At 40.4% G+C, this 16127-nt stretch overlaps 1 protein-coding gene and 1 long non-coding RNA gene across 6 annotated transcripts in view; one reads left to right on the top strand and one right to left on the bottom strand.

Moving 5' to 3' along the window:
• LOC122554210 (dihydropyrimidine dehydrogenase [NADP(+)]-like) overlaps positions 1-16127 on the top strand; it is a 735384-nt gene that overhangs the window by 540593 nt on the left and 178664 nt on the right. Inside the window, exon 15 of one of the 2 annotated variants that reach the window (XM_043698867.1) lies at positions 12974-13042. In XM_043698867.1, coding sequence (XP_043554802.1) covers positions 12974-13042 — 69 coding nt within the window. Of the gene's footprint in view, positions 1-1660; positions 2331-12973; positions 13043-16127 lie in introns of those variants that run through there. The other variant, XM_043698868.1, reaches the window with a different exon arrangement.
• LOC122554211 overlaps positions 1-16127 on the bottom strand; it is a 301535-nt gene that overhangs the window by 269723 nt on the left and 15685 nt on the right. The window lies entirely within an intron of this gene.

The following is a 16127-nucleotide window of genomic DNA, read 5'->3' as shown; positions in this document are numbered from 1 at the left end:
TGCAAAAATGCCATCCCGTATTCCCAATTCCTCTGCCTCCGCCGTATCTGCTCCCAGGAGGAACAGTTCCACCACAGAACACACCAGATGGCCTCCTTCTTTAGAGACTGCAATTTCCCTTCCCACTAGATTAAAGATGCCCTCCAATGCATCTCGTCCGCATCCCGCCCTTCTGCCCTCAGACCCCACCCCTCTAACTGTAACAAGGACAGAACTCCCCTGGTGCTCACCTTCCACCCTACCAACCTTCACATAAACCAAATTATCCGCCGACATTTCTGCCACCTCCAAACAGACCCCACCACCAGGGATATATTTCCCTCCCCATCCCTTTCCGCCTTCCACAAAGACTGTTCCCTCCAATAACTACCTGGTCAGGTCCACACCCCCCCTACAACCGACCCACCCATCCTGGCATCTTCCCCTGCTACCGCAGGAATTGCAAAACCTGCGCCCACACCTCCTCCCTCACCTCCATCCAAGGCCCTAAAGGAGCCTTCCACATCCATCAAAGTATTACCTGCACACCCACTAATATCATTTATGTATCCGTTGCTCCCGATGCAGTCTCTTGTACATTGGGGAGACTGGACGCCTACTAGCAGAGCACTTTAGGGAACATCTCTGGGACACCTGCACCAATTAACCACACCGCCCTGTGGCCCAGCATTTCAACTCCCCCTCCCACTCAGCCGAGGACATGGAGGTCCTGGACCTCCTTCACTGCCGCTCCCTCACTACCCAACGCCTGGAGGAAGAACACCTCACCTTCCACCTTGGAACACTTCAACCCCAGGGCATCAATGTGGACTTCACCAGTTTCCTCATTTCCCCTTCCCCCACCTCACCCCAGTTCCAAACTTCTAGGTCAGCCACTGTCCCCATGACCTGTCCTAATGGCCTATCTTCTTTTCCACTATCCACTCTACCCTCCTCTCTGACCTATCACCTTCATCCCCTCCCCCACTCATTACTGCTCCTCAGATGCTGCCTGAACTGCTGTGCTTTTCCAGCACCACTCTACTCCAGAATCTGGTTTCCAGCATCTGCAGTCCTTGTTTTTACCTACCTGATCTCACCTCACCTCACATTATAATAAGAATGGCATGTGGCATTAACAGCTTGCTTCACTGCAAAACGTATCTGCTTTGGATAGACTCAAAACTGTTCGTAGTACGGTAACAGTGGGCCACACGAGAAAGACTGTTGCCCCCTCGGTGTGTGCAAATGAGTTACCATCACAAAATAAACTGAGGTCACCTCACTTTATAAACTTGTTGTTGGCCCTTGCATAAAGCATGTGATACTGTAGGAGAGTCATAGGGATCAGACCCAGAAGGTCAGCCATCCTGCTGATAGATGTTGTGCTGTGTAATAATTCTCTTTCACAAGAGACATGGTAGAATGTTATTTGCCATGATGAAGGGGCTACTGTGGATGATCAATGGAAATTGGCCAGTAATTGGGAGTGTGCAAGCACATGCTTGATATTTCATTTCCATTCCATTTTGTTGCAAACCTTTCATTATTTTGAAATTGGCAGACATTTGAAAACAAATCACTGTAAAGGGAACCATACCGAATTATCCTTCACTTCTCTAACGGATGAACAGTATGTGTCTCTTACTGAACCTAGTTCTTCTGCTTCCTTTTCCACCAGCGATTAGCTCCCAACTGAGAAGAACCGCAAAACTACAACTGCCAGTTTAAGTCCCAGTGTCACCACATCCAACAGCCCAGCTGCTTAGACAACTGTTTCCTGCACCAGTAGTAATATGAACCTATTGGCACTAGGAACATATGGAGCTTAGCATTCATGTGTCTGGCATAAATATTTTAATTAAAAGCATAATCAGCTCAGTTTTTATTTAATTGAAAACAAAAATATAAATCTATTCTGCATGCCCTGTTATATGTATATTATTGCTGCAGTGTTTAGCTTATGGGGTTCTTAAGGAGGTTGTCATCAGATACAGCAACCAACTGAGGTTTTATTAAGGCTTGAATTTTCCAAGGGTCGAAAGGGGTAGTGAGTATTACATGCCTGCCCTGAATGAGTGTCTGCGCCATACCAACTGATGCTCTGCAAGGCTGTCCTGTAATAACATACTGCGGGGTGACCTTAAACAAATAACATTAGACTTCATGAACCCTCCTCCAGGCTTCCACTGAATGGAAGCCCTGTCCTTACCTCGCATTTCCAGCAGCAACAGACCCTGGTAGTGGACATTGCAAGGGCTGCAGGAAAACCACCAGAGGAAAAACAGTGATTAGAATCCCTACAGTGTGGAAGGAGGTAATTTGGCCCATTTAGTCTGTGCCAACCCTCTGAAGAGCTTCCCACCCAGGCCCAATCCCCCAGCCTATCCCTGTAACCCTGCCTTACTACCATGGTTAATCCACCTAACCTGCACATCCCTGGATTGTGGGAGGAAACTGAAGCACCTGGCAGAAATCCACGCAAACACAGGGAGGATGTGCAAACTCCATGCAAACAGTGACCTGAGACTGAAATCAAACCCCAGTCTGTAGCGGCGTGAGGCAGCAGTGCTAATCACTGAGCCACTGTGCTGCCCATCTCGTTCTCAGATTAAGGTAAATCCCAGGCTTTAGGTGGGAAGGGATTGGGGTCCTAGGCCTGGGAAGTGAGAAGTAGGAAGTGGGTTTTGAAATCCAGGTGGAAAGAAACAAAATGGGGTTAATATCTAGGGGATGTCCTCCATATCCATAAGACAAGTTCCCTCCCCACTGCACTCTAAACACTGCACCTCTCCCTTCCCCAATTTTCCGCAGTTATCTATTAAAAATATTTTTTGAGTCTTGTCTGCCTACGCCAAATATATGGCATGGACAGTGTACCATTGGGGTCAACTGGCTTATTCACAAGATGAATTACCTCTGAATTTTTTTTCTTTTAATTAGTGGGGCAGTTTACCAGTTTCAGTGTCAGGTAGACAACAGGTTAGCGAGCCATCAGACTTTACATGGTTCACCCTCCCTTCCTCATCTCTCGCTGGAAATACCACATCCTGTCAGAGGATCCATAAAGTCCAGCCTTAAAGCTCATTCAATTATTCACAAATTTTAGCTGTTATGTTTCCTGTGAAGCATCTTTAAACATTTTGTTGCTTAAAATAGCTGATGCTGTCTTATTTATACTCCAGGAAATCTTACAAACATTCAATGGTTGAACTCTGTGTTTTTCAAATGCTTTTTGCACTTTTAATTATCAGGGAGAGTTGGGAAGTATCTGTTGTTGTTCCAAAGTTATTCTCCATATACGGTTACTAATTCTTGGCCCTGCTTTCAATTAAATTTCTTGGGTAAGTATCTGAGGTTAGCTGTTCTCACAATTTTATATTCAGTGGTGCTGAAATGCAGGCAACATGAAAATTGTGATTAAGACATTTGTTAGATGTTTTATTTTTCACAGTGAGCTAGTTGATGTGATTTCTTGCATCAAAGCAGTGAGGAAATTTTGTGTTCAAGATTTCAGAACCATGGGTAATCTCTGTACCAGGTTACAAATGAAGCTGTGGAATGGTTTTCCATTTCACAGCTGATGACAAAACCTCCAGGTTCCCAGAGTGAGTGCAACTAAAAAACAGCCGAGTTTAAGTAATTTTTGTTTTACTCATTGACAAATAAGTTACTGCTGATATGCACAATACTCATAATACAAGTGTGCAATTGGGATGTCATGGTGGCTCAGTGGTTAGCACTGCTGTCTCAACAGTACCAGGGTCCCAGGTTCAATTCCAGCCTCGGGTGACTATCATTGTGGAGTTTGCATATTCTCCCCGTGTCTGTGTGGGTTTGCTCCGGTTTCCTCTCACAGTCACAAACATGTGCAGGTCAGGTGAATTGGCCATGCTAAATTGTCCCTAGTGTTAGGTGCATAAGTCAGAGTGGGGTGGGTTGCTCTTCAGAGGGTTGGTGTGGACTAGTTGGGCCGAAGGGCCTGTTTCCACACTGTAGGGAAATTAAATTAATAGAAATCATTGTCTGATTTCAAAGCAGAGATACTTCATGACTTGGGTTCTGAAACTGCTTACTAAAAAAGGAAACAAAATCTGATGCACTCTACATTTTGACCCAGAAGATACATTTTTAGCTGCAGCTGTACTCTGCAAATATGTGTTTATTTTTCCAAAAAAAAAACTTGTATTCTTTCCACCCTTCCCTCCATCTATACTGATGGTACTGCTTTTGCATTGTTATAAATAACATACAGCTAACTGTATTTAATAGTAAACCTGTCTGGAATTTTGATTTTTGTTCCTTGCTATGAAACATCATGCGAGACCATTTGCTTAATTGTTTTCTATGGAGTTACTCATAGTTTTCAGCATAATTCAGTTTCACCACAGGAGTCACTTTATCAGAATGTTTCTGTCAGTGCACAGAACATGTATTTTTATTCAGTAGTCAACTAAACAATATTTCATTAAATTGTTAATTACAGCAGGAACATTTTATATATATTTATATATAATATATCTTTTTCGATGTAATTCTGAAATTTCCTCTCATGATCAGTAAGAATGGATTTATAGAATCATTCCTTTTGACTAACAGCTGATATTGCATTATAAATGTATCTTGCATGGTTACATATTCTAAGAAATGTGATGGTAAATTGAAGTTTGTTTAACTTAGATGCTCCTCTACAAAACTTCCAAACATGCAAAGTTTGTGAACATGGACATCATTAATACATGACTTATTTCCTCAATAGTTTGAGGTGACAATGATTGCCTGAAATTATATGGCTTGATGTTTTATAATTACATGGAAACTGAGCCAGACAGTGAGGATTATTCATTCTAGCAAATTTATTTGCAGCAGCAACTGTGAGTTGCTTTCTCAGACCAATTAACATCTGAAGTTCCAAAGGCTTATCTTCATTTTACCCAAATTTATCTAAACAAGAATACAAGTTTTGACCAATGACTCTTTTTACACATTATATAATTTTTATAGTAATAACTTGCTGCAGTTTAGTGAATCCCTTCCAGCTGATCTGTGTGATCTTTGGAGCTGCACACAAAAGGGTTTGAACCTTTTTTAAATGCAAGTCAGACTAAACTGAAGGTCAAAGATTAATGTTTTTAAAAATTATTCATATAAAGGAAAATCTTATATAATAGGGAGGCTTATAGGTCAAGGCTGTCAGCAGTCTAGCATTGATTGTCTTTATCATTGCACAGAATCGTCTTATTACGTTGGCACAGAAAAAAAAAATAAATTTATGGGCTAAAGCTACATTGGTCTCAGTGTTTAATGTGCCCATATCCACCTAATTTGACAGTTTCCACGGAAGAGAATTCCCAAAGAGACCTAATGTTTCTGGTGTCAGTGGATGGCATCAGATACTTCATGCTTCTTTTAATAAATTGATAACAAGATAATTCCTATGCTTTTCAGAGACATGACAGGATTTCAAACTGTTAACTCTCTCGTTAAGATTACTTCCCATTCTGGGAATAGGTGGATGCAGGGGATTGTATCATGTCCCATATTTTTCAATTTGTTGTAACAGAATAAAAAAAACTTTATTGTGGCCAAGTGGAGTAAAATTATATAAAGGCACCATCTTAAAGTAATTTAAGAATATATTTTATGACTGTTTCTATATAAAAGCACATTGAATAAAATGGTTAATTTTTTTTAATTTTAAAAATTGCAAGATATATTTTCCCTTAAGTTATTTTATGAATGGAAATCACATCCTGTACTCTGGGTATGTTGTTTTCATAACTCTACAAAAAGATAGTTCCATCTCCAGAGTGACTTGTAATCTTTCTATTTTATTATAGCAATTTATACAACAAATGTGGAAGACAATAATATTGACTAAAACAAATTGATGTTCACAATTCAATATTTATAAAATAAAGTTTTGACACTGATAGTTTAGAAAAGGCTAATTACTTAGAAGTTAATGATATCAGAAGAAAAATATTGCATGTCTCCATTTTTCATTTTTCCCGTACAGTACTTCAAGATCAGATCTGAGCTTTTACTTTAAATTCTCCAAATATTATTAAACAAACAGTGAGCTCCGACTGAGTCACACTGCAAGGTCCAAATCACAGGTAGGATCTGGTCAAAGTGACAGCTCCTGACAGCCAGCTGAGAAATTGACAAGAGATCCTTCCTGCCTCTTCCAAAGGAAGTTTGCTTAATCAAACATTGGCAAACAAGCCAGCAAACCTTCGCCTGATATTAAGGCCCTGAACTCCTGCCCGGAGAGAGTAGTGAGTCAATCAGAGTGCCAAGGGGCATGATTGCCTTTTAAGGAGCACTCTGGGAGTCCCAGGACGACAGAATGATTTTCTGGGGTCAGCTGACAGTCTTGGGTTTGAGTTCATGAGGAGAGGTGTCAGTTGGGTCAGATATAATGGCCTAAACTCCAATCTCTCAATCATTGCCTTCGGTTAATCTGTGAATGCCCTCACCTCCCCACCCCAGGAGGTGACACGGTGAATAGTAGGATTTTAGCTGCCTTCAACATAGCATAGTGACAGGCCCACCAGAGGCTGAGTTAATACCAGCGGCTGCAGGATGAGGCCCTTCAATGGTCGTTAAATGACCACTTAAGGACCGTGATTTGCAATGGAGTGGGAAGGACTATCATGATCTTCCTGCCCAGACCTTGACTGCGGAGAAGGCTATGCTGTTTGAATCTACTGTGTAATTAAGTTTCTACCTTGTTTCCAAGCTTAACACCTCCAGGAATGGAAAACCCTGCCCACCAAAGGGTTTGAAATGTTCTTTACTCAAGCGAAAGAAAATGTCATATTTAATGAAATAGTGTATTACCCCTTCATTCATTTATACATGCATTTGTTATATCTAAACAAAGCTACTCATGTGAAGATTTTGTTGCTGGTCCACATAGGCTGTAAACTTGACACCTGCTGTTATTCATGGAGAGGTATCAAACTCTCCGTGGCCAAAAAAAGTGTGCATTTCTGGTGTGGAAGAATTATATGTATCCTTCTTGTACTATTAATGTGATGTAAAATGGATTAAGAAACTTTTCAAATATGGACATATCAGTTGTCATAATCACGCCTTTCCACAAGTCTGTTATGTCATGAAACATGTAAAATATCTAATCTTCTCACAGCCCACCTCTCCCACAAATCAGGCACTATGTTAATTTGCCTCTTGAGCATCCCCAAGTTTATCTGATCCATCATTGGTGGCTATGCTTTTTAAAGGCTCTCTAGCCTCTGTTTTCCTTTTGAGATGCTGCTGTGAGAAGCTTGGTACTCCCATCTCTCTGACATCTCTGAGTTAATACTTAAAACAGTTTCTCTTCATGCATCAGTTTCATTTCATGAGTATAATGTAGCATTATAATATAAATGAGAATTCATTCTTACATTAGTCCACACTAATGCTCTGAGGGCCTACATCCAAATCCCAATTCAGAAGATGATTTAAATTAATAAAACAATTGAAACAAGGTTGCAGTGATGATAACCGTGAACTATCATCAAATGTCATCAAAGCCCACCTAGATAAAGTGATGTCCATGTGAATCGAGATCCACAGTAATGTGGTTGGCCTTCCTCAGAAAAGGCCCAGCAAGCTTTTTGTCATCCATCTGCCTATTTCCCCATACTTATTTCTAATAACTTGATGGTTGAGGCTCAAGCTGGGACAATGTTTTTTGCAAAGTCATTCCTCTAATAGTGAAGTTTGGTTTGGTTTAATATAATCAAGTGGTGAATAAAGGGAAAAAAAACCCAAAACGTTTATAGATTATTACGCCATCAAAAACGGATTGACTGAAACTATTAAAAGTGCACCCGATGAGAGCAATTTTCCATGTGTCTCACCATGCATCCTGTTGAGAATGCACTGAAGAAAACACTATACTTTTTTCCCAGCTCAATATTTGTTCTCTCTCGAGCTTTGTCCTGCATTTTTCACAGTGACTGTTTAGTGTTTTACAATTTTATTTTGGCTTGCCTTTCAATCTGGATAATTGATGTGTTACCTCCACTTCTAGGGTTCTTAAAACTTCAGATATTTATGAACTTCCTTTGCAACAATATAGCAGCTCCTCAGGCGACTTATTGGTGGTCATATTTTCTGCTTGGAAATGTAGTTTGACACTTAAGCTCTCAATAATTTCAACAGCAAATTGGAAAACTTTGCTTGGTGTGGTATGACATTTTTTACCCACCTTTCCCACCTCTGCAGTGTCGGAAGAATTAATTTCTCAAGTCAAATGAATCACTTCCAGTAGTTAACGCTGCAGAATCTGCTTAACCACATATGATTGATTAGTGTTTTCACATTTAATAATTGCTAGAAACTAGTTGAAAATACTTTAGCTTAGCTTTGCTTCTCCTTTGTTTTGAATTTTCTTGCCACATGATCACCTCCATTACTGAAATTGTTACTAAACCCACAATAACTAATTACATTGAGGGAAATAGCTGATGGATGTCCACTTTATAAATTTTCAAGAGCACAGGTTGCTAGCTAGCAATGTTTCTGTGGCATTCTTAGATTTTTCTCCAGGGCTAATGTGAAAGATTGCATTAAAACTGAAATCAGACCCCAAAGTACAATTCTGTGGCCTATATCAGGTACAAAAGCCAGTCTCTTGATCCATAGAGGTTGTTAATATGATGCATGAAATCATATAGGTTAACATCAGCCTCCTTGACTGAAATCATAGTTCCCTTCACATGAATCCATCAGCCTTGCCATGCCTGTTTGAACAAGGATTAAATGGATGACTCCCTTGAGACTGTAGTTATGCACCTGCTTTATTACTTTTGTCATTGCGTTCTTTAAAAAGAAATGTCCCATTCAGTGTGCATCGGATACAGGGAGGTGTCTATTATTGCTGCACAGAACTTCCAGGAAATTATACAAGAATGACACACACCATTTACTTCCATATCAAGAGAATTTCCTGAGTCCTTTTGGATCGCTCTGCTACCCTCACAGAGACAGTGAGAAATTAATCATCATAGCTCTCCACAAAATCAACAGACATCGCAAAATTGCTGCTTTGATCACTGCTGCCACTTAGAATGAACCAGAACAGTACTGTTGACCTGGCAGTGACATGATTTATGTTGAACAAAAAAAACTACAAGATATTGTGTATAACTTCAACAAGCTCAAACAGGCATGGGATAAGGTAAGGGTTAAACAAAGTTCACTGTGATGCATTTAACAGAATAAACACAACATTGTCAGTACAAGTCACGAAGGCTGATTGTATTACGTCCAAATGTAATCAATTTTAGGTTTTCAGTCACACTTCTTTACGACTGAGAAATAACTTGATACAGGACATTTGCTCCCTCCCTCCACTTCCCTCCCCTGCAGAATGGTTTCCAAATGTTTTTATGCATTAATAGTTACTGTGGAACAAAGTAGATGTTGGTATAGGATGCACAGTCACACTTTCTGTGTTTCCACTCCTGAAGCAAGAGTGCAGTGTTGGGAAAACTCAATTCAGAGAAAAGTGCCCTGTTCTTCGTTGATGAGTGGCAAATGATTCCATGAGTTAGGCTCCTTGCCTCCATTGACAGTGCAGAAATAGATACACAAGTATAAAGTTAGGTTGTGTGAATGGGTTGCCTCAGTTGCTCTGGTATTGTAAAGAAAAAGAATAGAGCAAAAGAAAGCCCTCCTACTATCATCTTCGCATCCCCTCACCCCCTCACACTCTTCTTGTTTCTTACATGCCATTCCATGGCCATGCATATACGCCATGCCAGCTAGTGCCCCATCTCCACATCATGGTCCTTCATATCAATCTGTTTCTAATACCCACTCATTTGGCTGTCAAAATCGTGATAGGTGAAAACAATGACTGCAGATGCTGGAAACCAGATTCTGGATTAGAGGTGCTGGAAAAGGACTTTTGCCTGAAATGTCGATTTTACTGCTTCCCGGATGCTGCCTGAACTGCTGTGCTTTTCCAGCACCTCTAATCCAGAATCTCAAAATTGTGATGTCAATCTATGTCCCACTGCCCATCTATTAACATCTCATTCTTCCTAATTCTTATTTAAGTGCAGTTTGTTGCTTTCCCAGGCAGAAGACAAAAACTAGACAGCAACAACTCCTGACATGAACGTCCGGGCAGGTATCTGGTGACTGCAACTTCCTGGCTCTTCCCTGGGTGCCCAAAGCCAACCTAGTCAGCTCAGGACACGGAAATTTGTATCAGCAAACTGTTAGCCAGGCAGCTTCTCATGTTTGGCAGCGATGAATGGTCCAGTTAGAATACTTAGAATCCCTACAGTATTGAAACAGGCCATTTGGCTCAACAAGTCCACACCGACCCCCTGAAGAGTAACCCACCCAGACCCATTCCCCTGCTACTTTACATTTACCCCAAACTAATGCATCTAACCTACATATCCCTGAACATTATGGGCAATTTAACATGGCCAATTCACCTAACCTGCACATCTTGGGATTATGGGAGGAAACCAGAGCACCCAGAGGAAACCCACACCGACATGGGGAGTATGTGCAAACTCCACACAGATGGTTGTCCGAGGCTGGAATTGAACCCGGGACCCTGGTGCTGTGAGACAGCAGTGCTAACCACTGAACCACCGTGCCATCCGAAAGAGTGTGTGCGTGGCAACACAAAGTAAGATGGTGGCTCTTATCCTTGCAGAGGGCAGAAGGCCATCAACTTTCTCATGGCATTGCTGCATTCCTGATGAAGGGCTTTTACCCAAAATGTCGATTCTCCTGCTCCTCGGATGCTGGCTGACCTGCTGTGCTTTTCCAGCACTACACTCTCAACTCTGATCTCCAGCATCTGCTGTCCTCACTTTTGCAGACAGTGGACACAGCCCTGACCCGGGTGGCTACTTCAGACCAGGCTGGCAGTCTTTGAGTATGCCCAGTTAGCGTTAGAACATGGTACCCTTGGCATGAACACCAGAATGTCCTACCACTGGATCTCAAGCCCTAATCTGAATGCACCTCCATTATTTTCAAGAACACATCCCCTTACTTGAGTGGAGACAGGTTCTCCGTCCAAATAGAGGAAAAGTCATTAGTTCAAGAGGACCATTGGGCTGCTGTCTCACTAGAGAAAGACGATTAGTGGTGGGTCATCATGCCTCAGGCGAGGGTGAGTTTTGAACAAGTGCTGTTGGTGTTGCTCGGCATCGCAAACCAGCTGCCCAGCCAGTTGAGCTGTATCAAAATAAGGGCATTGTTAAAGTTGCTTGGCTAATCAGAGTCTTTCTAGCTTGGAAGAAGCAGCAGGCTGACATAGGAGGTGAATAAAAAAGAGGGTGCTTCAAAACAGAGATACCCTTTCTCCAACACAGTAAAGTTATTTGTTAAAAGATAGATTTAGCAGTCTAATGAACTGAGGGGGCTCATTGTGCGTTGTACAATTCCTAATTAGAACAATTTGCACCAGTGCTGGTGCCATTTTTGCTTCTGTGACCCTAAGGAAGGAAATCAAGCCCTTGTATCTAGTTCTAATTTAAGATTTTGATTTGCAATTTGAAAAAAGGTCAGAAGTCACCAGTATTCTTCACTGCAGTCAGAAGAACGCTGAGCACTCACTTGGCAGATTTAGCAGGTTAGCCTCAAGGGCAGTAATCACTTTTGAAAACAGTAAGGTTAGCGATTTGGAGGGTGACTTATACTGCAATGTGGATGATGAAAATTACCCACACACAGAACAGAGCAAAAAGAATGGAGCCCAGCTTTAAAGACAGGGGAAATAATTAATTTGCAGAGCATAGGGAAACTGACAGAATGAGCAAGTGAGTCACATTACTAAAACTGAATAATCTATCTGCAAAATCAAATCTGATTGTTTTGCTAGAGTATTAAACTCAGTTACACTACAGCATAAGAGTGAATTGGCAATAACAATGATACTCAGTGTATTTTTTGGTATTGGTACTAAGCAACTAATGACAGGTGCCAATTGTAGATCACTAATAGAACTGTTGCCTCAAAATGGTAAAGTTCCATGTCCATAGAATTATTGAATGAGCAAATGATGATGGCATAGAAGAGTCCATTCACTCTATTGTGTGAGTGGATGGAGACAGGTTCAAACTCTGTTCAAGGGAGTAGTAGAGAGCTCTGAAACAAAAACAAAATAATGCTGTAGAAACTCAGCAGGAAAGGCTGCATCTGTAGACCGAGAAAAACAGAGTTAACATTTTCAGTTCAATGACCCTTCTTCAGAATAGAACTCTACACCAACTTACTCCAATAGGTGATTGGAGATTGATGGATTGGACATCCATGGTAAAAAGGAAATGGTTAGGGCAAGAAAATTGGACAATGTTAAGTAACACATAGGGTATTGGATGATTCACAGATGTATGTTGGTAGATGTTGGGTAAGGGGAAAAAAATATGGAGATGAGAGCCGAAGAAATTAGTTCAGTGGGGCAGGAAGATACTGAGACAGCAAATTGACCAGGGAACTCTTGTTCATGGATTTTGCAAAGGAAGTAGAAGTGGACTGTTTGGAGATGGGGGTCAATGAGGTTGAAACAATTAATTATATGTTAAAACAATATTGACTCTTTGACTCTCTTAAGATGAGAGTGCATAAGTGGCAGGTGAAGAATAAGTGGTGTTGGAAAGATCGGAGGAAAAACTTTTTCACCCAGAGGGTAGTAGATATATGCTACCTGACAAGATGGTGGAAGCAAGTACCCTTGCAACACTTAAGAAGCATCTGGATGAATACTTAGAATGCCAGAGCATAGTAGGCCTGGGACCAAGTGCAGTTAAATAGAATTAGTGTAGTTTGGTGTTTGTTGATTGGCATAGACACGGTGGATGAAGGTCCTGTTCCTATCCTGTGTGAATGTATAACACCCTGAAAAGGAAGGTTGCAATTTATTTGTTGATTAAAAATGTTTTTTCTCTCATATTATTTTGTAAATGCCGCTGTAACAGATATATCATCGAATTTCTTGTTTTAGATTATTATTGCCAGCCTCATGTGCACTTACAACAAGAATGATTGGACAGAACTTTCAAAAATGGCGGAGGTAGGTCTTCGGGTTTCTATCGCACTATTTACTGTTCCATTGGAGAATCACCTTTAACATTTTACTAAGCTTCATGTTGTATGTTTTGGGATAAAATGTATAAATTATGCAAATGTTGTGATATTTCAGTTTTAATTTATACTGATCTGCCAAATTAAGATGAAATTTAAGTGAAATAACTGTCAGTTAATGATGGGTGGAAAAGACTGTCACAAAATACAGGCAGGATGGGCATTACAAATTCCAGTCATGTAAAAATACGATTAATCTGCTTCTTGAAACCCATACTGTCCAGGTGCACTTCTTTGTTATATTTAACTGAGTGGCTTGCTCAGCCACTTCAGAGGCTAAAAGAATTATTAGTGTTTACAAAGAACTGTACTCATGTATTGGCCAAGTAAGGCCAGTAGGTTTCATTCTTCTAAAGAAAACTAAAAAAAACTAGTTAGTTTTGCAACTATTCAACAGTTTTAAATTATGCCAGTTTTTATTCCCAATATTTTAAATTTGAATTTAATTTCTCCAATTTTCTGACAGATTATAGACCTGCAATTTGTAAAGATTGCAATTTTGAGAATATGCCATATTTTAAACAGAAACATCTAATCTAATGTAATGTGATGCAACCAAATTTGGCAATGATTGTTGCGATATTGTCATCTATTCCAGCTAGGAACTGGAACTATATTTTTCACATGAAGGTTTATGTGTATAATCAGAATGCCATACCACTCAAAACTGCATTATGCTGCCAAATGTACAAAGTATCAAACTACCAACCACATGGAAAGTTGCAGGAAATACAGTCGATGAACCTCCAGCACACGAGACGAAAAGTGTATGATGAAAACTAACATCTAGGAACTACAAGACATAACAAATGGTTAAGTTGTTGTGTTCCAATATACTTCAAATGAAATAGATGAGCATTTAAAATGCTATGGCATTATAGACTATGGACCAAGTGCTGGTAAATGGGATTAGTGTGGTTGGTGTTTGTTGGTCAGCGTACTCTGGTCCTAAGGGTCTGCTTCTATGTTGTATGACTCCGTGACTCGATAACTCAATAAAACATAGACTAGAGGACGTACCAAGATAAATGACTAGATTGGGACAGACTAAGGGGTTCTCTGAGGACAAGGTCTAAAAAGGTAGTGATGTTATTTTGCAAATATTTTGTGGTAAATTGAAGGCCAAAGATTAGGCAGGATTTTGAAAGCTTCATTGTACAGGACGTGATGTAGCGCATATTTTAGTGGGGGTACTGAAACAATTGAGGTTGAAATGAGAATGCAAGTGATGAGATGTGACGAAATAACCTGTGATTGTCTTATCTGTGATTGGGAATAGTGGGGTTGGTGAGATGACATGATTAGAATCCCTACAGTGTGGAAACAGGTCCTTCGGCCCAACAAGTGTTTAAGGCCTGTAGCTATGGGCAGGAGAGGTTAAGCCGAGGAAGAGATTAAGGAATGGCAGCCAATAGTTTTCCTTTTTAATTGAGGTGAAATTAAAGTGAATGAATTTCGTTGCTGTCCTGTGATGTACATCTGATCACAATTGTGGGAAATAGTAAGCGATTGTTCCCCATGTTGTGTTTCTTGTCACTGATATACAAATCCTAAGATTAGCGCGTAAAGCATTTAAAATGTGGCCCTGCTCAACCTTGAATCTGCCCACTTCTGGTATTAAAAAGACAGGTTCAAGAATGTAGAATATCAGCTTTATCTAACTCATGTTACAGCTATTAACTGCAAATTCCTTTAATAATGATTCTTTAAATTGCTGGCCATTTTTCTGTGAACCTTGCAGACTATAGTACAAAGTCGCAGCTTTAAGAGGGCTTACTAATGGAAAATTAAATTAAACATTATTAGTAATTGGTTTTGTGATCTTGAGCTCGCCATCCATTTTAAACTGGCCCAATTGACCATGAAATCCATCTCAAAATTCTGGCTTAACATGAGCCTTACTGTCTAAACGCTGACTATGATGAATGACTTTATCATGCTGTTTGTTACTTTGCTTTCTGTGAGATGTGATTTTCCACATCTCTAATGCATATCGGTTTGAGGAAATAAATTGTAAATCTACACCCAAATGTATATATACAGGTATATGGAGATATAATATTTGTGCAATTCTATGTTTGGATGTGTTCCAAATTATTTCAATTCAGGCATTTCTGACAGTTTAGACACAAAAACCTAGAAATTCTTGCATTGAACCCATTGACCCTGATGAGGAATGACAAAGTATCCAATATAGGAGAAAGTGAGGACTGCAGATGCTGGAGATCAGAGCTGAAGAAGGGCTTATGCCCAAAACGTCGATTCTCCTGTGCCATTGATGCTGCCTGGCCTGTTGCGCTTTCCAGCAACACATTTTTAAGCTAAAGTATCCAATATGGCAAGTTGCATGAGCCATGTTCACTCTGAACTAAAGTATGTCACTCACTGTGTTGGTTTGGGCTTAGCTTTCCAGACAGCAAGCAAACATAGTACCTTAAGGGCACATGGTCACTAATAATCAGCTCACTGATGCTTGAGGTTGAAGTTAAGCTGAATGAAAACATCAGGACTTTATGAGAGACCCAACCCAAATGGTATCCAAGTTTGATTGGCCCACACAATCTTCCCAAGTTTGATTGGCCCACACAATCTTGACTCAGTGACTTGGGAAGTCCCAACCAATTAGGTGAAACATCAATCAGATGTGAAGAAAATAATTATCTTCACATGGTCTCCAGTGGCTTTGGTTAGTGGTGTTTCAATGATGATGTTCGCATGACTTCAGTTTGATTAGATGCAGTTAGGCAAGTAACACCCTCATATTGGTTTCTGAACTAACTGTCACAAATCCAGTCTATCAGCTATTTCTTTCCCATATTGGGATTCTGGTTACAGTGCAGCTGCACTGCTGTGATATCGCTTGCATATCAAAATTGCTGCAGCAAACAGCATCAGAAAGAAATTGCAAAGATAATGCAGTGGTTTCCTGCCAACATTTCCTAATCCTTTACAAACTCATTGGCCTCTGCTTGACTGTATCCCACAGTTGCTGAAAATTTGTTGCTGGAAAAGAC

The sequence above is a fragment of the Chiloscyllium plagiosum genome, chromosome 11 (genome assembly GCF_004010195.1).
Source record: "Chiloscyllium plagiosum isolate BGI_BamShark_2017 chromosome 11, ASM401019v2, whole genome shotgun sequence".
Lineage (NCBI taxonomy): Eukaryota > Metazoa > Chordata > Chondrichthyes > Orectolobiformes > Hemiscylliidae > Chiloscyllium > Chiloscyllium plagiosum.
This window is presented reverse-complemented; position numbering and strand designations above follow the sequence as displayed.